General features: G+C 36.5%; 1 protein-coding gene across 1 annotated transcript in view; it reads right to left on the bottom strand.

Annotated features, from left to right (window-relative positions):
- IREB2 (iron responsive element binding protein 2) overlaps positions 1-24,759 on the bottom strand; it is a 52,777-nt gene that overhangs the window by 19,618 nt on the left and 8,400 nt on the right. Inside the window, exons 3-10 of the mRNA XM_061394695.1 lie at positions 13,551-13,716; positions 10,394-10,531; positions 9,288-9,506; positions 6,915-6,984; positions 6,228-6,411; positions 5,108-5,247; positions 2,798-2,969; positions 645-745 (exon numbers count right to left, since the gene is read on the bottom strand). Of these exons, the coding sequence (XP_061250679.1) occupies positions 645-745; positions 2,798-2,969; positions 5,108-5,247; positions 6,228-6,411; positions 6,915-6,984; positions 9,288-9,506; positions 10,394-10,531; positions 13,551-13,716 (1,190 nt within the window). The remainder of the gene's footprint in view (positions 1-644; positions 746-2,797; positions 2,970-5,107; positions 5,248-6,227; positions 6,412-6,914; positions 6,985-9,287; positions 9,507-10,393; positions 10,532-13,550; positions 13,717-24,759) is intronic.

The following is a 24,759-nucleotide window of genomic DNA, read 5'->3' as shown; positions in this document are numbered from 1 at the left end:
TGAACATCCGGCATTTATGTGCCAGGCATTTTTTTAGGAGCTAGGGATAGAGTGCCAAACAAAACAGGTGAAGTTCCTGTCCTCATGGGGCCTACTTGTATTCTGGCAATGGAAAGACAGGCAAATAATCATACAATTTAACAGACACAAGCTAGGAAGCAGGGACACAAGCTATGAAGAAATTAACAAAAAAGAGCTTAATAGTTAACCATACCAATGATAACACCAACCTGATTTAGATCCCTGACACACTTTTAAAAAGTGAATTTTATTAAAACTTTCCTGCAAGTAAATTCTACCTACCTCAATAGAAGTTTCCAACAGAGAAACATTTGCTTAGACTATAAAGATATGTTTAACATTAAAGGCTACATAACTATCTTCTTATTAGATAATAATTGTTATCATTTATTGAGTACTTACTATGTTCTTAAAACTGTTATAATGAATTTGCATTTAACCTCTTAAAAATCCTGAGGCAGATACTATCCTCATGTTTCAGAGATAAGGAACTGAGGCAAAGAAGCTAAAAAAGTACCCAGGTTGCATAGCTGGTAAGTCTTAGAGCTGGGATTCAAACCCAGGAGGACAGGCTCTAGAATTTACAGTCTTAACTACTATTAGGTGGGTTATTTTGTAGATACCTGGGAATATTCAGGTTCTCCTAAATTATCTTGCTCATTTCGAAACAATTTCACAGCTTTAAGGTATGCTTCCATTGACTCGAGTTTGGCTTTGTCAAAACCTAAAAAGACGATTAAAACAAAAAAAACCCTGTCAGGAATTTCTGAATCTTTAGGAGTAAGGATGCTGAACTTCAATGATGAGTAAGAAACAGATGTTACTTATAACTAAGCACTCAGAAAAGATTTCTTTACAAATTTATAATATTACAATTACAATATTGATATTATAAATTGATAATAACAATAGCAAAAATTTTGCTCTTCATGAAAACTCTACTTTATAAAATACATACCAGAACCCCCTTTTAAAAGTTACTCAATCACTCTGGTGGTCCAGTAGCTAAAACTCTGTGCTCCCCATGTAGGGGGCCCAGGTTTGATCCCTGGTCAGGGAACTAGATCCCGCACACTGCAACTCAAGATCCTGCATGCTGTAACTAAGATCCAGCACAGCCAAACAAATAAATATTTTTTAAAAAGAGCTACTCATCACAGACAAGGTAAAAAATACTGAGCCAGTTATATAATACTCACAAAAATATTGTTTGCAAGAGAAAAACCAGTGATGAAATTGAACCTAATAAATTACTCATAACCACCACGAAAGATGAAATTCCGTACTTTCCCTAAACAACAAACACCGCTAGTGTACCAGTCAAAACGAAACCAAGTAAATGAAAGAACAGTTTGAGAGAGCAGAGAGATTTAACAGCATCTTCCAAAGGGTCAAATAATTTAGATGTTAAGAATAAAAGCTTCCGATTAAACATTTTGGTAGTTATCCGTAAGCCTGATGAAAAGTAACTGTGGTAGATTATATTTGCCAATTACTACCACAATATATATCCCAAGATATATGTTCTCTTACAATGTGACAGAGGCAGAAAATATGTTCATTCTCCAAATGCAGGCAATGTGATTTCTAGCTGGCTAATGCATCCTCTCTCTCTCCCCCAACCCTCCTCTCTCGGGTTACTAACCCTTGAAAAGCCACCATGAGAGAAAGCCCAGATTACATGCAGAAACCACATATGGGTGTTCTGGCTGACAGTCCCGGCCAAGTTCCCAGCTGACAGCTAGCATTCACAGCCAGACATGCACGTGAACAAGCCGTCAGGATTCCTGGCCCTGGCTTTTTAAGTCTTACAGCTGAGGCTCCAGACATCACCAAGCAGAGACAAGCCATCCTGGCTGTGCCCTGTCTGAATTACTGATCCACTGAAACTGTGTAGCAATAAATGATCATTGCTGTTTTAAGCCACTAGTTTTAGGACAATTTGTTACTCAGTAATAGTCATTACTACATTAATTCATATTAATGTGAAGAATGAGGCATTTCTCTCTTGAACCACACTATAACCCAAAGAACAGTTTAGAGAAAACTCTGCATTCTATGAGAACCATTCCCTCCAAGGTTTCAAATGACCAACCATCCATTTTGCCATTTGATTCAAAACTTAAAATAATCCACCCCCAAACTGAATACTAGAACATATCTCCCCAATATACTTAATGATTAGAGATTAGTATCAATAGTTTAGTAATGACCTCTTGAAAAATACAGAAACTGACTTTTAAAGAACAGGGGTCTTATAAAACCAACACGTTCTCATTTTGTACGTATTTTCTATATTAAATGGTCAACAGAAGAGTGGTCAAAGTTGCCAGTCAAGTAGGCTACAATAAGAATTTGGAACCTGTAACCCTATGCTGTTTTACACAAAATTAAGTGCTGCTTATTCTTTAGAGACAGCACTGGTTCTCAAATAATCTTGTCTTGTGACTCCTCTCTTCCTGGATGTAGAAGACAACAATGGTGAATGTGGGAAAGCATGACTTACATTAAACTGCAACGTCTGATCACTAACAGGGTGAAGGTATCCATTATTATGGGGAAAAAGTGAAGCAAAGAGCAGCAGTTTGAATAATTTCTCTAAACTGTTGCAATGGGTCACAGTGGACTAGTTTGAGGATACAACACTCTTTAAGCACAGCTGATGCAGTTTATTTCAAACTTGCTATTTCAAAATAAGATCATATCATGAATATTAAATAACATGTACACGGTAGTAATTTATTGTAAAATATTTCCTAGTCATCTTACATCTTACCTGTATGTTCTAAATGTTTTAATGTCACATTGTCAACAGGGAAAAAGCTGAGGATAGCACCATATTCTGGACACATGTTTGCTATTGTAGTTCGATCTACTATAGATAATTGTGAAACTCCACTTCCAAAAAACTCAACAAACTTTCCAGCCACTCCTACTTGCCTGAGATGCTATATAAAGAGATAGATAGAAACACATACAAAATTAGCATGGATTCTCTGAAAACCATAAAATCTAATTTTTAACCCATTACTAGTGACAGTGAAGGAAAGAGGTCCTCTGTTATTTTTATGAAACATCAACTCACTCTGGTTTCCAGCTAAAAGCAAATAGTCAATAGAAGAGTGGTCCAAAGTTACTAGTAGGATAAAAAGCGCTTGAAAATTCAAAATGTCTCTGATATCAGGGTATACCATAGACTCTATTATATATCTGCTAACTGGCAGTCTTCTTTTTTTCTTAGCTTCTAGCCAATGAAAGCATCTTAGATTTAGTGAAATACTAATATACTGATGAAACTGTGTATTTAAGTTTTAAAAATTATATACTGCTATAAAGATTCTTCAAATTCCAAATACTGGTCCAAATATTTACAGCATCATTAATTATAGGTAAATTTCATTTTGACAGAATTTAACATATGGCTTCAAACTTAATTCCTTCTAAAATTATTTTTATTACCAGGTAACCAAAACAGCTACCCAGCTTTTCTGAATTGTAAAATGGTTGCAGAATGGCAGGGAGTGTGCTCAGGACAATGACTAAGTATGAAACAACCTTCAGTCTATGAATAATATTAAGCTCTAACATTTTAGAAGCACTAAGGATCATTTAATCCTAACCTTTTTATACATGCAGAAACTCAACCCTAAAAGAAACATGTTTATTTTCACTGTTGTATTTTTGATGGTAAAAGCAATATAGATTAGAAATACCAAGTCAAATGCTGCTTTCACCAAATTTATGAGGTACCACAATATACATTTTGAAAAACAATGATTAATTCTATAAAGATATGACTAGAACAGGACCTCCAAAAAGGGACAAAATATTCAAAAAAGTACACACACATATAGATTTAACTTTCATTATCAATAAGCAAAAATGTCTAAAGTAGATGTATAACACTGTTAAGAAAAAATACAGCCAGAGCAATCTAAAAAGCAGCATTAGTTTTCAGGATATGCGAAGGAAAAGAATTGATTTTTCTAAAAACATAATGGGCTATTCCTTTCCTCTAGGAATAATCCTTCAATTCTCAATTTAACTTCTTGATCTTTTGTTACCATACACTGAATCAATCATTTCTGCAAGATGTCAATTTTTTTTCTAATTAGGGAAGAAGGATCAATATTAAATGGTGAGAAGGAGGCAATACCGTTTTCTTTCCCTGCGGAGTATTCTAAAAGCCTTCAGCCCAGAAATCTAACCAAAAATGCTGAGACTCTGGGATCCAAATATGAATTCTATTTGGAACATTTGCCAGGTTCCTTCATTTAATGAAATGGGACTTAATCATAACAATAAAGTTAGTGAAAATGAAATTTAGGGTGGAGAGTTACAAATTATTGTCTTTAAGAAACCCTAGATTACATGTATTAAACGCATGCAGCCAACATTTTAAAAATTCAGAGAAAAAGTTTCTATAGTTTCTTTTTATATTGAAATACAGTTGATTTATAATGTGTTAGTTTCAGGTGTAGGGCAAAGTGACTTTATAAAAATGTTGAAACAGTCAACAGAAAAATTTGACACTACCACACTTTTACCCATAGTTTTTAGTATTATCTAACACAGTAATAGTTCCCAGAAGACAAATGATTCAATTAAATATTAAAGGAGATGCAATTAGACATTTCCTAAGTGGGATTTTTTAAAATTCAAGTAGGCAACAAGTATTTACTGAGGCAATAAGGCATAATGGTTAAGAGCATGGACTTAACAACCTGACTGCTTCGATTAGAATTCTTGTTCTATACTTAATATTCAACCCTATGACCCTCTGGTTAAGTCACTAATCCTTACCTTGTCTCAGAATTAAAATGAGGATACTAACAGTACAATCTCATAGGCTTGTAACGAAGAATAAATGAGTTAACACTTCAAGGGAACGATGACACAACAAACTGCTTTGTACTTACCAGTATAAAGTATTACTATGGTGACAACTACAATGACAAAGCTAATACCAGCACCAGAGTGCTGAGGATAAGGGGATAAACTGAAATGCCTGCTCGCATGGGGCTCTTCCACTTACAAAACAAAATCATGTCTACTGAGTTATACAGCTAGTAAAATTCTAGCTTACCTTTGTAATACCAAGAACAACATCTATGGACGTAACAAAAGGATTCGATGAACCAGTTAATTCACATCCAACCACCTCTGGTAAAGTAAGAGAAACTGGCAGGCCAAGCATAACTGCTTCTGTTTCAATGCCTCCAACCCCTAATGTAATAAACACAGGTATATGAGTATGGTGCATTGAAAGATAAGTCATCTTTTCAACATCTAAATCTCTAGTGTCTCACGAGTTTGTCTTAACACAGTACCTTACACAGAATTGCTATAATGCTATCATTGTAGATAATGAAACTCAAGTCCTCTCAAAAGAATGACTTCACTCACAAGGTTGAAAAAATTTTACTTTTACCATTATTTTAAATTCAGAAAACACTTAGTGTCTACAATGCTAGTTACTGTACTGTGCTCAAGATACAGATATGAATAGAACCCAGCCCCCCTCAATCTCAAGAAGCTAAAAGCCAACAATTTAAAAACCCTGTAAAAGAGTAAATGCACTCTGAAAAAGGGAACAGCTGGCACAAAGCCATGAGGTGTAAGAGCACAGCCTACTCAGAGAAATAAACAAGCCTTTAAGATGTGTTTGGGTAAATGGCTAGGGGCACCAAGTTGCCAAGGACCCTATTAAAAACGTGAAGAAATTTGGATTTATAAAGAAGGCCAGGAAAAACCACTTGAAGGACTTTGAACAAAGGAGTAGCCACATCGCCTTCACAGACATCATCATCATTAGAAAAGTGAAGTGTTTCTCGCTCAGTCCTGTCCAGCTCTTTGCCACCCCTTGTACTGTAGCCCACGAGGCTCCTCTGGCCATGGGATTCTCTAGGCAAAGATACTGGAATGGCTTGCCATTCCTTTCTCCAGGGCATCTTCCCGACCACCATCACTAATCACACCACAAACGGCAGTGCTGTGCTGGTCACCGTGCACTGTTCTTTTCATAAATTCTCTCTTACGCCACACTGTCCACAAACACTTGAATTTAGATTTAATTTTTGTTGTTAACTGTTATAGGTGAAAAAACAGCCTCAAATAGGCTATAAAGACCCTGCTATTTACGTTCTTTTATAATGTTCCTGACATCCTCTCTCAAAAGAATTAAATGTATTTAGTCATTTACTTACCCCACCCCAGAATCCCCAAACCATTCACCATGGTTATATGAGAATCTGTGCCAACAACACTGTCTGGGAAGAGGAGGTCCTTCTCTTCAAAAACCACTCTTGACAAATACTCTAAGTTTACTTGATGAGCCATTCCGGTTCCAGGAGGGATCACAGCCACATTCTTAAAAACTCTTGAACTCCACTATATTTTATTCAAATTTAAGAAATCAACTGTTAGCATATATCTGAATTCAGTTCACAATTAACATATAAATAAATATTGAAATGGAAAATATTTTACCAATGTTCATTATGGTCCAAGTTTACAATACATAAAAACAAATATGCAGATACTAAACCTACATGTATTCATTTTGCAGATTATTCAGACAAAATAAAGTCAAAGAATAATGTTCTAACAGTCCAGATAAACAGCAGCTTTCAACTATGTTCCAAGGATTTTGAGGGATAGAAAAAGGGGAAGGCTCAAGTAGAAGACTCTGCAGGCTCACCTGAACTAGAGCCACTGTTTTTAATATTTTATTATATACTAGGGTTTCTGATTAAGATTTTACTTGAAGGAAAAAGGCAAAAAAGGGTTCTACTGCTAATATTTAAAATTTTCTGGTCTAAAGATATTAAAAAATTGTACCTTTCAATATTTTATAAACTTCTATTAAAAAATTTCCCCCAAATCATTTATACCTTGAAAAATTGAAGCCTCTCTCGATTTCTGCCAAATTCTACTTCTTGGTTTTTTAATACTGTTTCAGGTCTAAAAAGAAAAAAAACTGGCATTAAATGGATGTATTATAGAAAAGAGCTGTCTTGTTTCTAAGTCTTCATTCTTATGCACTTACATACAAACACATTTTTAAAATTCTAGAATAGTAATTTACTAGACTTTTCAGAATCAGTTATTTTCTTTTCAACAATGAAGTTCTGCTTTAAATAAGACCAGAAAGCTATTGCAAGGGCTTAATATTTAAGTCACGTCCACACCAGTGTCCCAAACTGTACTTAATATGCATCACTGTGAGATTTGGCTAAAATATTAGAAGTAGCATGGTAAGCTTTGTTGGATTTTCTAGTGCAAGGAAAAAGGAGAGTAGTTACCTTAATGAATATACAATAAGCATGTATGTTTCCACCCACTTGACACTTATACCACTTTAACTAGGAGATGATTGTTAATTATCACTATGTGGCAGTGACAAACAACATCATTTTATAAGTTTAAAAAGAGTTTTGGGCAAAAATCTTGTATTCATCCCACCACAAATTGAAGGTTCTACTTTATGTAAAGTTTTAGTTTAGTTTACATGGATTATATTTTATATAAATTATTTAAACTAAGAGATAAAAACAATTCACTGCCAAGCAGTAAACATACTGCCATTTTTAGGAAACTATTTTTATCTAATGGATATTTTAAAAAAATGATTTCTAACGGCTTTAAGTTGTTTATTTCATCTGCCAGCTGGTGATTTAAGTTTTGACTAGAATATCAATATAACCTAAATTATACATGTCCTCCAGGGTTCAGATAATTATAGTTGTTTAATTGTCAACTTTTTTTAAAACAAAGATTAATAATTCATTGCTGAGTGATCATCTGAAGCCATAGCAGACCTTAATGAGATTTTTCTTAGGACCTCAGGGAACAAAGCTTTCTAGAGCCATTCCAATTATTTTAGCTTTCCATAGTACATGAAAGCTACAAAGTACTTTACCAACATTTATTAGCTCATAACCTGACTCCAAATTAAGCAATGATTTCAAGTGCCAGGTGTATGCTCTGAATTCTCTACCCCTCCATTTTCTGTCTACAATACTTCATTGATGCATTAAAGCACGTGAAAAGAGTTACTATTTTCATACAGCGAGACAATATCTAGTTTTAATATTTTGCAATTTAGAGTTAAAATTAAACAGAAATGTTATACCAGATTGGATTTTTAGAAATAAAAACATACCACCTTAGGGCTTCATACCATTTATAAAAAGATAACCAAGAAAAATCAATGGTTTTTTGAATTAATAAATTTTCCTTTTCAGAAAATTAATTTCTAAACAAGAGACATCAATCTCAAAAGTTCAACAAGTCCCTAAAAACCAGGAAAATTAGGTAAGAGGAATAGAGTACTTACATAGAATTGACATAGCAAAGGACCCACAGACTATACTCAATTCTTAGGAAGAGCATCTGAGGTCACTTATAACCCAAGGTTTTATAACAATACTGAGCACAAAACTGAGAACCACCTATAACTTGAAAGATCTAGTTTAGGGACAAATGACTTAAATGTTACTATTTGGCACTTATGATGAAATATGCATTCATAATATCCTTAACCTATACCTTAAATTTGCTGAATTTTTTAAACCTGAAAAAGTCTAAGTTATTTTTAACTAACCTTTAAAAGATTTGATAGTATAATAACAATGGGACAAACAACATAACTCTCTTGAAGACTTTGGAAACTTTATAGTATACAAAAACATATCACGGAGCTTTTATTACTTTGAAAAAATTACATAGTAGGAAATTTAACCAACTCTTAAGAAAAGGATTCTTTTCCAGGCTGGTTTACTACTTTCCATAGTACCATTTAGGAAACTGCTTTTCTAAAACAGCTCAGTAAGTCTGTGACATGTGATAATGAGAATATTCTTAACACAGAGGTCCCAATGCAATAAGAAAGAATAAGAAATCTCCTAGAAGGAAAATAAAGCTAAAAAATATAAGTAGGGATTTCTACAAAAGAAATGTGAATGAATAATGAGCATGTGAATGAATGGTATAAATTCACTAAAATAAAAAACTCAGTTTAAGATATTTCTCTGCCTACATTAGTTACAAAAATTAAATATATTTATAGAAAATTCTTAAAAGTTTTCTTCTGAAGAAACAGAAATAGATTATGGTATTTGGAGACTACCATTTTAATTATTTTTGCTTCTTTCAGTACAACAGGAAGCACAATAAATATGAAGGCAATGTAACTGGGATCAGGAGGAGAAGGAGAACTGAAAAATAACTTGGCACTAACAAATATTTTAAAAAATATGTCATACTCAGGCACTGGTTGCAAATGAAAAGGACATAGGATGGGTGTGTTTTCAATCTGTGAAGAAAATTTTCCTGAGTTTCGGCCTAGTTCTCCAGAATCACACGATCCTCGGCAGGTAGTCTGGCCTCTGCAGGGAAGCTTCTTAGGCTGCACTCTAAGTGGAGAGAGCTTTCCTGCTTTCTGTAGGTCACCACCTCCAGGATTTGGAGCATTCTGTATTGCACTATCATTCCAAAAAAAAAGGAGACAAAATAAAACCATTTAAAAGTGACAGAAATTTAGCTCTTCAAAAAGCACACACCAGCAATGCTATCTGGAAGTAACAACTGAATGTTATTCAAAGGTTAAAGTATCATTTAAATCAGGTTTTAAAAGCAAATCTCAGATTACAAAAAGGAGGGGAGTTAATTTACGACGATTAAAAAAATAATTCTAAGTGCCCATTAAAATCATTTTCCTACAATAACTTGTGGCAAGTAGCAAAATTGATCTTCCCCCCCATCTAACAACTTAAAAGAATCTGGGAGCCAGAGTTTAACCTACAGCAAAAGCTTTAATGAATTGTCTTATTCCATTACTCCAGGGAAACTAAATAAGCTGGTGCATGAAAACATAATCATGTCTTCTCAAGTTTGATTTTGATCAAAAGGATCATTTAAATGTAAGAAAATTTATTTCAGTGGAAGGAAAATACAACTGTAGTAAGCTCAGTGTTTACAATCATCAATTTAATATAATTAAAGACGTCCATCACTCATATCTTTAGAGTCTCTCTGGAAGGGAAATTAAAAAACAAAAAGGAAATGAAGGCTTTTTTCAGATACCCACTCTTTGAAAAGCAGGTTCTAGGCTGATACATTTCTATAAAAATGGCAGCAGAATACACAAACAGGAAAATCACTTTAAACTCAGACTTAGTTAAATATAAATTTCACCAATCCATCAATTTTCACCAATTTTTCTTTTTGTATATTAGTCAGTATTAAATGTTGCAAACTTTACTCTGGCACAAATTATCTCTATTCCCTTTCCTCTATACCATATACTCCTAGTGGACTGGCTGGCAGTCAACTTGCATGTCTGTTTTTATAAATATCAGTATTAAAGTACCATTTGTTGAAGTCAATTTGCAAGGAATGGTCAACCGTGAGATCTGTCGGACAGGCAGGATGGACTTTCTTAGGGTCACCTCCAAGAGTTTTCACTGCCTCCCTCATAGCAGCAAAATCCACCATTGCCGGTATTCCACTAAAAAATAAGGAATAATTAACTTCTAAGTCTTCTTTTATATGTGCTCAAGTGACCAATATGCATTTATTCATTTTTAAATTTAAAAAGTATCCCTTTTTAGTTTGCACTCATGTTTGATAATGTATCCAAAGTTATATGTAGCTTAGTTTCATGAGAATATTAAATATTATCTGAGAACTTGGGTGCTAAAAGGTCATGTGCCAAAGGTAATACAACAGATGATTCTTAGAGGCATAAGGTAACTTCAAGGAAACTGCTGACGCGAGTCCTTTTTCTTGTCTTAAATTTTAAGATATCCCGTCCCTTTTCCCCAGCTCCAGCCTCTTCACTCCCAGTGCCTTGTCTCCAAAGTTATTCACTAAACATAGCAATCTATAGATAAGATCTGTATCTGCATACGTATCTCCAGCCAACTATATAACAAGCATTTACCAAATGACTTTGAGGTGCTAGACACCAATAGTACAAGGCTAAATAAATAAGGGAGAGTAACTGTTCTCAAGGAATTTGTAGGAAAGATACAGTAGCAATTACAGAAGAGTATTTATACACAGGGTACACAGAGAAGTAACATACTAACCAGATACAGGTGAGTGGGTAAAGAAAATGTTCTTATTTGTTTAGCCAACTCCTACGCCTCCTTCAAAACTCAGCTAATGGTTAAGTCTTCCAATAAATAATTCTTGGACACCCAAATTAGGCAAAGTCTTTCAAGCTATAGTAAAGACTTCAGATTTTATTCTAAGTGTGATGGAAGCCTACTGGAGAATGGAGGAATGATATGACCTTTATCAACATTTTTTAACCAAGTCACTTCACCTACTGCGAAAAGATAAAACTATCCAATCCAACTGTGGAAGCAGGGATACTTGTTCAGAGACTATTATAGTCATAGTCCAGGTAAGTGAGAATGGGGTTAGAATGAGAACAACGGAGGTGTAGATGGTAAAAAGCATTTGGATTAAGGACATGTGTACTTCAAAGGTAAAGCTCACAGAACCTGCTGATAGACTGGATGATGTATGAAGGAAAGAGTGGAAGCAAGGTTAACTTCTAGGTTTTTGCTCTAAACAGCATTATTCACTATGATAGAAAAAACTTGAAAAGGAGTAAGTGAGGGGGCTGGGCAATGACGTTTAGGACATATTAAGTCTGAGAAGCCTATTGGCTATGACAAGTAGCTTATTGGGATGACAAGTAGCTTATTGGGATGACAAGTAGGCAGTTAGGTAGAAGCAGTTTTTAAAATAAATGGCTACAGGAAAATAAGCTTCTAATTTTTTGAAAAAACTTTTAATTTAGCATTGGAATATAGCTGATTAACAATGGAGTGAACAGTGAAGGGATATATGTGTGCGTGTGTGTGTGGTTGTGTGTATCCATTCCCCCAAACTTCCCTCATCCAGGTTGCACATAACATTGGGCACAGTTCCACGTGCTATACAGTAGGTCCTTACTGATTATCCATTTCAAATATGCAGTGTGCACATGTCCATCCCAAACTTACTCTCTCTTCCCCTCAGCAACTGTAATTTTGTTCTCTAAGTCTGTTGAGTCTGCTTCTAAGTTCATTTGTTCATTTCTTCTTAGATTCCACTTATAAGGGATGTCATACGATATTTCTCCTGCTCTGTCTGACTTACTTCACAAGTGAGACAAATTGCTTTAGTTTCAGTTCAGTTCAGTGGCTCAGTCGTGTCCAACTCTGCGAGCCCATGAATCGCAACATGCCAAGTCTCCTTGTTTATCACCAGCTCCCAGAGTTTACCCAAACTCATGTGCATCGAGTCAGTGATGCTATTCTAGCCAACTCATCCTCTGTCATTCCCTTCTCCTCCTGCCACCAATCCCTCCCAGCATCAGGGTCTCTTCCAATGAGTCTACTCTTTGCATCAGGTGGCCAAAGTATTGGAGTTTCAGCTTAAGCATCAGTCCTTCCAATGAACACCCAGGACTGATCTCCTTTAGAATGGACTGGTTGGATCTCCTTGCAGTCCAAGGGACTCTCAAGAGTCTTCTCCAACACCACAGTTCAAAAGCATCAATTCTTCGGCACTCAGCTTTCTTCACAGTACAACTCTCACATCCATACATGACCACTGGAAAAACCATAGCCTTGACTAGACGGACCTTTGTGGCAAAGTAATGTCTCTGCTTTTGAATATGCTATCTAGGTTGGTCTTAACTTTCCTTCCAAGGAGTAAGCATCTTTTAATTTCATGGCTGCAGTCACTATCTGCTGTGATTTTGGAGCCCCCAAAAATAAAGTCTGACACTGTTTCCCCATCTATTTGTCATGAAGAGATGGGACCAGATGCCATGATCTTAAGTTTTCTGAATGTTGAGCTTTAAGCCAACTTTTTCACTCTCCTCTTTCACTTTCATCAAAAGGCTTTTTAGTTCCTCTTCACTTTCTGCCATAAGGGTGGTGGTCATCTGCATATCTGAGGTTATTGATATTTCTCCTGGCAATCTTGATTCCAGCTTGTGCTTCTTCCAGTCCAGCGTTTCTCATGATGTACTCTGCATATAAGTTAAATAAGCAGGGTGACAATATACAGCCTTGACGTACTCCTTTTCCTATTTGGAACCAGGCTGTTATTCCATGTCCAGTTCTAACTGTTGCTTCCTGACCTGCATATAAGTTTCTCAAGACGCAGGTCAGGTGGTCTGGTATTCTCATCTCTTTCAGAATTTTCCACAGTTTATTGTGATCCACACAGTCAAAGGCTTTGGCATAGTCAATAAAAGCAGAAATAGATGTTTTTCTGGAACTCTCTTGCTTTTTCGATGATCCAACAGATGTTGGCAATTTGATCTCTGGTTCCTCTGCCTTTTCTAAAACCAGCTTAAACATCTGAAAGTTCATGGTTCACGTATTGCTGAAGCTTTAGTTTAGAGAAGGAAAATTTTAAAATTTATAAATTAATCTTTACAATTAAGAGACATCTAGGAGTATGACTCTAGAAAGAAAACGCTCTGAAAATTCATCATGAAAAATAAACCTACTACTCACGTAAAATCTTGAAGAAGAACACGGGCAGGGAAAAAGGGCACTTCAACATTGCTCTGTTTGGTTTTCCAGTCTAAAATGTTCATAACATCTTCCTTTTTCATTAAAAAGCCATCACAATTTCGCACAGCAGCTTCCAAGAGGACCCGTATCGAGTAAGGCAGAACATCTGATTCAAGAGAAAATATTACTATTAATAAGGGAATAATCTTAACTACATACTGTAAAAATTATAATAGCAAAATGTCAGATAAAGACACAGATGTACTGTTTCTCAATTTAAAAAATTTTAGTCAATAAGAAATAACGATTTGCTGTAGAGTACAGGGAATTATAATATTCAATATCATATAATAAACTACAATGGAACATAATCTGAAACATATATATAAAACTGAATCACATATATAAAACTCTGTATACCTGAAACCAACAAAATACTGGAAATCAACTATACTCCAATATAAAAGAAGTTTTTAGTCCAGTAAACAGGAAGTAAAACACCATTCTTGTTAATATGAGGCTTTCTATAAATCTGACTTTCCTGTATGTAAGCTAAGACCCTGAAAAGGCAGAGATAAAGCCTTTACCTATACTTTAATAAAATAACTGGAAAATTAATTAATTAAAGAAAACCTTTACACAAGAGCTGCACTAACTTGGGCATATAAGATTGACAAATACTTAATTCAGGAAAGACACAGAAAAACTGAAAAGCACAGATAATTAGAATGAATACAATAATGAAAACATTTCTATTATGTTAAAAAATTGTTAGTTTGTAATAAATTTAAAAGAATCTTTATAAAAAATAGTTAAGGTTTAAAAATAAATCAGGGTGCTTAAGTGAGCAAAATTCATTTCACGAAAATTGTCACTTAACTCTTGATTACTAGTTTAAGAATACTAGAGAGAAATAAATTTCAATATTTAAAAAATTTTTGATTATATTAAATTCTCACAACAGATTTTGCCACTTGGAAAGTATTTCCTTAATACTGAAAGGAAAGACTGAATCAGTATGAAATTAAGGAATTATGCTAAGCCACGGTAACCCACACAATGGATTACTATGCAGCTGTTTAAAGGAATGATAATCTCTAAATACTAAGAAGTGATCTCCAGACTACATATTCATTAAGAGAAAATTAATGCAAAACCATGTTTATAATATATACCTTTACAGTAAGAGTAAAAAATCAAGTATAAGAATATGAATGTATTAAATATAAAATTAAAAATTATATAATTTAAGTGTATTATATCTAATTTAAAATATTACCTATTAAAAATGTAATAATGTACATACACCCCCCCAGAAAGAACAATGAAAAGATAAACTAAAAAAACTCAGTATGTATTCCACACAGTATTTTGGTTGCACAGTATTTCATTGTGGAACATATACTAGGGGCAAAAACATCCATAAAGAAAAAATTATATTCAGTTATTAGTATTGTTATCTGCAATTTTGAAATTCTCATATATAAGAGAAGAAAGTAAAAAGTTACTTTCTTTTTACCATTTTTACTATGGTTGGGAACCAAGATTTAAGAGTAATGACACAAGTGTAAAATCAGAGTAGCTAAGTTAAAAAAAAAAGAAAAAACCTTACATTTTAATTTGTATCATCAGTACAAATTCATGATTGTTTCTTTAAAAAGAACATGTACTGCTTACCTCTGATCAATGAAAATGCCTAAAATGATGACAATCCAATAGTAATGAACCGCTAGCAACTCAGCCTGCTGTTTCTAAATATTATTTCCCATTATAAAAAAAAAGAGTTCCTTGCAGAAATGATTGGTTCCATATTCGGAAAAGGACATGCACAAAATGAGCCTGGAACATTTGGTATCAGAAACCAAAGAAGTTATCAAAAGCTAACAGGGACACTAATGGGTCAATCTGAGCAATAAAATGAGTAATGACTGTAACACATTAAAATATATCAAATATATAAATAGCCCTTAGTTCATAATGACTCTTTTGCTACAGAGAATACTCCAAAAACTGACAAAGAGGGGAAAATAAATCGTCAACCCCATCTTTCCTGATTTCAAATAACAAAATAGTTAAGAAGAGAAAGTTTCTTGTAATAGAAGAATTACAGCTAATAAATGTAGAAGGGCAGTGATATAATTAGAAAAATCACCAATGTGAAGCATCTAATGAAATAATAGATCTATACAAGGATCATAAGTGGATGATAAAATCATGAGGTAATATACGAATGGGGAACTTATAATGGATGGATCAAGCTGAGAACAATTACACCCAACTCAGCATCACCAAAAGTAGGACATTATAGATGTTAAATGCCTCTTGATTTAGCAAGAAGTACAAGCCCCCAACTATGAAATATTCTTTGCAAAAATAATAGAAACATGAATCTAATCAAACATCCAGTTACCAAGAAACATGGGAGATAGTACGACAATAAAATGAAACCATGAAGAAGCAATCAAATCTACAATGTAGTACATTCTACAGAACAAAGAACCTGTTTTTTTCAACATAAAAATGGCATGGAAAAAAGAGAGAGGATGAATATTTTTATTAAAAGAGATTTAAGAAACACAAAGACCAAGTGCCATGTGTGGACCCTATTTGGATACTGTGTGAATAAACCAACATTTACATATTTCTTATAGAAATATATAAGAATATACTTACATAATTATATAAGAATATATTTATACCAGGGAATCCACATTAAACCAGAGAAATGTGAATATGGACTGGATTTTAGAGCATAATAAAGAATTATTGTTAATTTTGTTAGTTACAAGTCCTTTTGTACATCGGAGATACATACTGGAGTACGTTTACAGATTTTTTAAAATGGTGGAATATTTGAAACAAAAGACTGACAAATGTTGTAAGTAAAGAGGATAAAGGACTACATAATCAGAAATACTAAATTCAAAGCCACTATTTGCTATCTGCAATAGGTATGACTTTTGGAAAGTGACTCAAATTGATGCATTTTCTCATTTAAAATGGGGATGCCAGCTACATAGCAGATGTGAAGAATACCTTACTTCATCATCTATCTAGTACATGTAAAACCCTCTAACAAACATATGACAAATAGTAAGTACTTAACAAATATTCATTTCCATTTTTCCTCAATCAAAAATAATGAAGCCCACCCCCCATCTCCCCCGCCTCCAAACCAAGAGAAATTACAGAGGGGACATTTTTACAACAGAGCATTTGGAAATAACAAGAAGTAAAATTTATCACAGAAGCCAACACACAAAATTAACTTTGGTTAATTATTCTGGAAAAATATATCCTCAGGAAGCTTTTTTGTTTCAGGTATCTTCATAAAAAGCATTTTGTCAGATTACTAGCAAAATACGGTAAAAATAAACACCAGTAATTATCTCCACTCTCTCCTGAAATCCACTAGGGTTAACAGTAAAGAAAGTTATAAACCCACAAGAACAAAGAAACAGAAGCAAAGCTAACAAAAATTTTGGAAGATGGTCCTTAATTGACTGGTAATAGACTGAGCAGATGGAGAAGGCAATGGCACCCCACTCCAGTACTCTTGCCTGGAAAATCCCATGGATGGAGGAACCTGGTAGGCTGCAGACCATGGGGTCGAGAAGAGTCGGACACGACTGAGCGACTTCACTTTCACTTTTCCCTTTCATGCATTGGAGAAGGAAATGGCAACCCACTCCAGTGTTCTTGCCTGGAGAATCCCAGGGACGGGGGAGCCTGGTGGGCCGCCATCTATGGGGTTGCACAGAGTCGGACACGACTGAAGCGACTTAGCAGCAGCAGCAGACTGAGCAGAAAAGAGAAAGCCGAAACTAAATGCCCACAAAAGGAAAAGGCAATCAGAAACAAAGACTAGGAATCAGGATAGCCTGCAATAAAAGAGGAATGTGAAAAACTAGAAGGCAAAATCCCTTCAAAATCCCAAGTGAAAATAACTTTCAGCCTAGAAATCTGTAAATAGATAAACTATCAATTAATTAGGCAAGGTCTCTGTACAGCACAGGAAACTGCTCAATGTTATGTGGCAGCCTGGATGGGAGGGGAGTTTGGGGGAGAGTGGATATATGTCTATGTATGGCTGAGTCCCTTTGCTGTCCACCTGAAACTATTACAACATTGTTAATCAGCTATACATACGCCAATACAAAATAAAGTTTTGAAAAAGAAAAACAGCCAAGCAGTGGCAAATTAAAAAAAAATTAGTCACAGGCACCCTTATGTAGGAAGCTATCAGGATATGGTCTATAAAATAAGGAACTGGAGAGTAAAAAATCATGAAATTTAGGAAACAGTCTAACATAAGAAAGAGCAGAGACTCTTCTAGGGCAATACTGTAAGTGAGCCACAGTGCGGTCAGCCTCAAATGCAGCATAAAATGAAGTCCAGATGGTATGCTGCCAAGAGATGGTTATACTTGGTTATACCAGGAGTTTAGTTCTTCTGGAGAGCATGGAGATGAATTATTGATAAGGACACAGAAAACTAAGCAAACAAAAAAGGACAATCATTAATTCCAGAAAAAAAAAATATACAAAGTTGTAGGAGAAACGAGATGCAATCGTCATTTACTACATGGACTGGTTGAGAATATTTATAGTTATAAGTACCAAAATCACTGCAGATGGTGATTGCAGCCATGAAATTAAAAGACGCTTACTCCTCGGAAGGAAAGTTACGACTAACCTAGATAGCATATTAAAAAGCAGAGACATTACTTTGCCAACAAAGGTCCATCTAGTTAAGGCTATGGTTTTTCCAGTGGTCATGTATGATGTGAGAACTGGACTGTGAAGAAAGCTGAACGCTGAAGAATTGATGCTTTTGAACTGTGGTGTTAGACTCTTAAGAGTGCCTTGGACTGCAAGGAGATCCAACCAATCCATCCTAAAGGAGATCAGTCCTGGGTGGTCAACGGAAGGACTGATGCTGAAGCTGAAATTCCAATACTTTGGCCACCTGATGCAAAGAGTTGACTCACTGGAAAAGACCCTGATGCTGGGAGGGATTGGTGGCAGGAGGAGAAGGGGACGACAGAGGATGAGATGGCTGGATGGCATCACTGACTCGATGGACATGAGTCTGAGTGAACTCCGGGAGTCGGTGATGGACAGGGAGGCCTGGCGTGCTGCGATTCATGGGGTCGCAAAGAGTCGGACACGATTGAGCAACTGAACTGAACTGAACTGACTGAGTATTGTTTTAACCAAAATTATAACTATATTAGGAAGAGGTACGTGGTATATACGCAGAAGAAAAGTGCCAAATTCTCATTTTCCACAGTAAAAAGTCAGTAAAGTCTAAAACTGAAAGATCAAGAAACAGCTGTATAGGCAAGGGTATTTAATAATATGGAGGAAATTATTAAAAGAAATGACCAAAAGGATTAAAAATAGTATTCTCTGCAGAATAAAAATTTAGGGCAGAGCTACTCTTTCAGTTATAGTTTCAGTGGTCTTACTGTTTTTTAACTCTCCCATTTGAAAACTAGCATTAAAGTAAAAAGCAATTATCAAATAAAGAGTGTGCTAAGAGTAGACATTTCATCATTAAGGAGTACTGACTTGCAGATCTGTCTAATTTCATGAAAACTACTAGAGGCCCACAGCAAGGAAAGATGCAAACAACGCCTTCTCCCACAAACAAAACAATTTATTTCTTATTTCTCTCTGCAGTCACCAGCCTCCAAGATGATACCAGTAATCTTCACCTCTCAGCATTCATGCTCTCACACAACCTACACTGAAAATCAGCTGTTTGTGTTACCAAGAGTATGGCAGAGATGACAGTGGGTTTTTCTTTCTTTCTTGCATTGAAGTACAGTTAATTTACAATGTTGAGTTAGTTTCTGGTATACAGCAAAATGACTCAGATACACACACACACCATTATGGTTTATTGTAAAATACTGAATCTAGCTACCTATGCTATACAGTAGGTCCCTCTTGTTTATCTATTTTATAAATAGCAGTATATATCTGCTAATACTAAACTCCTGATTTATCCCTCCCCCGTCCCCTTCCCCACTAGTAACCATAAGTTTGTTTTCTATGTCTGTGAGTCTATTTTTGTTTTGTAAATACGTTCATTTGTATCATTCTTTTAGATTTCATATACAAGCAATAACATTCTGTACTTGTCTTTCTCTGCCTGACTCACCTCCCTTAGTATATATAACTGCTAGGTTCATGACAGTGCATGACTTCTAATGCTAGGTTACAAGTATTTCAGCATCAGCCTTCTTCTCTTGGATAGCTCACTCTGGGAGAAATTGGCAGTCTGTTATAAGGACAATCAAGAAGCACTGAGGAGAGGCTCATGTGGAATAAAACTGAGGCCTCTGTGCCAACAGTAAGCCCGACTTGCCAGTCATGTGAATGGGCTGCACTAAAAGCGGGTCCTCTAGCCCATCAGGCCTTTAGATAACCGCTGCCCCAACTAACACCTAGCTGTAACTTCATGAGAGATCCTGAGCCAGAACTATTCAACTAAGACATTTTTAAATTCCTGACCCATAGAAACTGTGGGATAATGTTTACTTAATGCTTTAACCACAAAGCCTTTTGATTTAAAATGTATTATGCAGTAACAGAAAACCAATACAATTTTCTTCTTCAACTTTTTAGACAGTAATATCTATAGTTATTCATTTAAGATCTACTATGGCTGTATATTGTCACCCTATTTATTTAACTTATATGCAGAGTACATCATGAGAAACGCTGGACTGGAAGGAACACAAACTGGAATCAAGATTGCCGGGAGAAATATCAATAACCTCAGATATGCAGATGACACCACCCTTATGGCAGAAAGTGAAGAGGAACTCAAAAGCCTCTTGATGAAAGTGAAAGTGGAGAGTGAAAAAGTTGGCTTAAAGCTCAACATTCAGAAAACAAAGATCATGGTATCCGGTCCCATCACTTCATGGGAAATAGATGGGGAAACAATGGAAACAGTGTCAGACTTTATTTTTCCGGGCTCCAAAATCACTGCAGATGGTGATTGCAGCCATGAAATTAAAAGACGCTTACTCCTTAGAAGGAAAGTTATGACCAACCTAGATAGCATATTCAAAAGCAGAGACATTACTTTGCCAACAAAGGTTCGTCTAGTCAAGGCTTGGTTTTTCCTATGGTCATGTATGGATGTGAGAGTTGGACTGTGAAGAAGGCTGAGCACCGAAGAATTGATGCTTTTGAACTGTGGTGTTGGAGAAGACTCTTGAGAGTCCCTTGGACTGCAAGGAGATCCAACCAGTCTATTCTGAAGGAGATCAGCCCTGGGATTTCTTTGGAAGGAATGATGCTGAAGCTGAAACTCCAGTACTTTGGCCACCTCATGCAAAGAGTTGACTCATTGGAGAAGACTCTGATGCTGGGAGGGATTGAGGGCAGCAGGAGAAGGGGACGACAGAGGATGAGATGGCTGGATGGCATCACGGACTCGATGGACGTGAGTCTCAGTGAACTCCGGGAGTTGGTGATGGACAGGGAGGCCTGGCGTGCTGCAATTCATGGGGTCGCAAAGAGTCGGACACGACTGAGTGACTGATCTGATCTGATCTGATCTGATGGCATATGTATCAAGGTGTTTTATATACATTACCTCATTTAATTCTTAAAGTATATCTATAGGTGGATACTCCAGAGCCCTAACAGCACAGACTAGCTACCTCGGCTTCTTCCTACTTTACACATAAGCCTAGATACCTCTGGATTTATCCTTTTCCCAATTAAGAAGGCAGCTGTGGACCTCTTCCTACCAAATGCCAACTTACTATAGGAGCTCTGTATGCAATTCCCAGTTACACATTAGGACTCATCTGAGATGAGTCTAACAATTTTCTCACCTTTCCTCTCCTTTTCTATCCTTGAACTGGATTTTTCCCATCATCATTTAAAGTTCCTACCTCCAGTTTCACACAAACTTGTGTACACAAGTACACACACAGTTTCCAAGTACTGCTTTCTTCAAACTCTCAACCAAGTTTTTTGAGTCCCTCATATTCCCAATGTCCACTTTCCTACACATTTCCTCTTATACTTCTAAACTTCAGCCCAGACTAATCTGATTTCTCAAAGTATCAATGAAAGAGTTCTAACTAGAATTACAATATCTTCTCTACAATATTCAACGGAGCTAACAATTTCCTCCTCTTTGAAACATTCTTTTTCTACTGACTTTCACAATACCATTTTCCATGTCTCCTATCTCACATTTCTGCACCACTTGCAAGCAGAAGCGATGACTGGCTTTGTTCCAGACTGTCTTTAAAAAGATGTTAATATAATGACTAGCCTTGGGAGATAAACACAGTGTCTCTTATTGGAGCAAAGGGCAGGCATGCAACCGTCCGTTGTGAAAGATTTGGGTTCCCTAAGTCAGATTTCCTCTTCGTTAACACAACCTCGTGTGCAGGTTTTACCTGGCCCTCTTCAACAAATGCTGGTACCAAGCACACCGCTTTGCTATGGGTAATAAACTATCCATTGTCTCTGATCCAACAGTTTTGTGTCTTCTGCCAGCATTTAGCAAACTGTCAGTTTAACTTGCAAGGACAGCAAACTGTTCGCTCCTTTACAGTTCTTAACATTTTCTGGCAGCCCTGTTTTGGTTTCCTGGCCGACCTCTACTCCTTTGTCGTTGTTAAGTCACTAAGTCACGTCCAACTCTTAGCGACCCCACGGACCCCAAGCCACGGCTCCTCTGTCTACTATCTCTCGGAGTTTGCTCTAATTCATGTCCATTGAGTCAGTGATGCTAACTAACCGGCTCATCCTCTGATGCCCCCTTCTCCTTTTGCCTTCAATCTTTCCTTTACCTGATCTTCAAATGTAGGAGTTCTTCAGAGTTCACATCTAGGCTCACTTCTTTTCTCACTCCATACTGTCTCCTCTTAGGAGCTTCAGTTGATCCCGTGGCTTCAACATACTATCTCCACAGTAATACCAAAATATTCTTCTGCAGTCCAGGTCTGTCGCCTGAGCTCTAGAACCATGCAGCTAACTGCCTCACAAACATCTTTACCTGAATACTGGTATGTGCCCAAGCTCACTAGTACCTAAACGGGACTCAATGATCTTCCCTCTGCCCTGTCCCATATCACTATCATCTTCTGTGTTCCGAAGCTCAGTGAACAGCACCACCATCCACCCACATGCTTATGCCAAAGCATCTAGGCATCATCCTTAAGTTATTTGCTTTTCCCACCATTTTGACATATGTACTGAAGGTTCAAAAACAATGGTGGATAAAACTGCTGGTGCCTTACAGGACTCAGAGCAATGGCACCAACTGTACTTGTACTCACTGTCTTCTTCATTTTCACTGTATTGTTCACTTTCATACAAAATACCAGGTTCACTTAAGAATGTCCTTGATGAAGCAGAAAAAGTATTAATTGTATTAAATCTCAATCACTGAGGTCAAGTCTCAATATTCTGTGTGACAACAATTAAGTGTATAAAAGCATTTCCGCTCAAAACCAAAGTACAATAGTTGCTTGAGGGAAAAACACTTGTGTGACTGAATTACAAGCTAAATTAGCCAGTTTTCCCAAAGAATACTATTTTTACTTGAAACAACAACTGACAAACTCTGGTTATTCAAACATGGATATCTGGCTGACCTTTTTTCAAAAATGAATGAAGTAAGCCTGTCTGTCTCTTATCTAGTCCCATCAACATCTACTCACTGTGTGCACTGAAGATCTTTGAGAAATAAAGTTTCACTGAGTTATACAGATCTGTCAAATGCAGACACATTTTATTATACAATATATAAAAAATGCAGACATACATCTTTATTAGTATCACCACAGCCCCCCTTTAACATGGGCACCGAGAGCCCCCAGGCAGCTATGCACTCTGAAAGACTCCTGCCTGTGCCAGTACCTGGATCAAGAAGCTCCACACAGAACAGCCTTTGCCTTGCCACTGCCTGCACTTTCCCTGCAAGCTGCCTGCAGGGTCACACAATGAGCAGCTGCTGCTTCTGCAAGCCCCCATGTGTCCCATGACTCTGAAGGACTCTTGCCCCCACCAGCATCTGTTATCCATACACATCTCCACACCACCAGATGCGGCTTGCCCAGTCCCCTGCCTGATCGAGGATGGCCAACTGCTTGTGCAGCAACTCCAGACCAGCTCCAGCCTGACCAAAGCAGCAAACGTCTCTGCTATCTAATGAGTTAAACCACAACTTCTCCAGTGATCTCTGACTCGCTTCCAATCTGCTGTTCCTTGGGTATTCTCTGTCAGCCTTACAGTAACATATAATACAGCATTTCCGAACATCTTACAGTTACTCTTGTATCACAGTTAATAATTATTTATATTATATTTCCCTTTCCATTACTAAACTGTGTGCTTTCTTAAGCACAAAGATACCATCTTAGCCATCTTTCACTCGCCAAGAACATGTCAGTACTCCATGCTAACTGAATAAATTAAACAGGGTTGTTGAGAGATACATGCACCAAGCAGAGAACTGGGCTGGATTAATGCCACCTGTTCTAACCAGGAATTTCTAGAATCCTATCAATCTGGAAAGCTAATCCTTTAAGGATAGGTAATCAAAAAGACACCTGGGGAACCAGAACAAGCTGGTGACTTAAACTGAAAAAGTACAATAATGTGTGTTATCATACTTCTGAAATGAACTGATAACAATAGATATCCTTTTGATCAATTACTCAGTAGATCTCAGAGGTGGTTCAACCTTTAAAAAAAAGATGCTGAGGCCTGCTGTTTTACATGGGAGGCGGCTGATGAAAAGCGTCTCCAGGACTGCAGATCTTACCACTGAAGGTTAAGTGGCTGCTACCAAGATTAGGCAATATAATGCATCTCTCAGTGCCGGGCTCAGAAACCGGCCTACAGATACGTTTTGTTTTACACAGAGTTTTAACATTTTAAAGTTCAACTGCCAACACTGAAATATTAGAGATTTTTTTAAACAGGAAAACCCAAATTTCTGGCTCCTTAAGATAAAGAGAAAATTTTATAACTCCAATCTCACATTTTTGCTGGAACTGAGTAGCATTTACTCCTTTATATAGGGCATCTGCTCTCCAGTGTAACACAATTACAGCCAGAGCCACTCTGCTTGTATATGGTGCCTCTACAGTCCTGTAAGCGCGAGCATACAACCCCCAGCACAGCAGTTTTACACACACAGGCTTTGGATTCACAGGTCT

Source organism: Bos javanicus, chromosome 21, assembly GCF_032452875.1.
Source record: "Bos javanicus breed banteng chromosome 21, ARS-OSU_banteng_1.0, whole genome shotgun sequence".
NCBI classification, from domain to species: Eukaryota; Metazoa; Chordata; class Mammalia; order Artiodactyla; family Bovidae; genus Bos; species Bos javanicus.
This window is presented reverse-complemented; position numbering and strand designations above follow the sequence as displayed.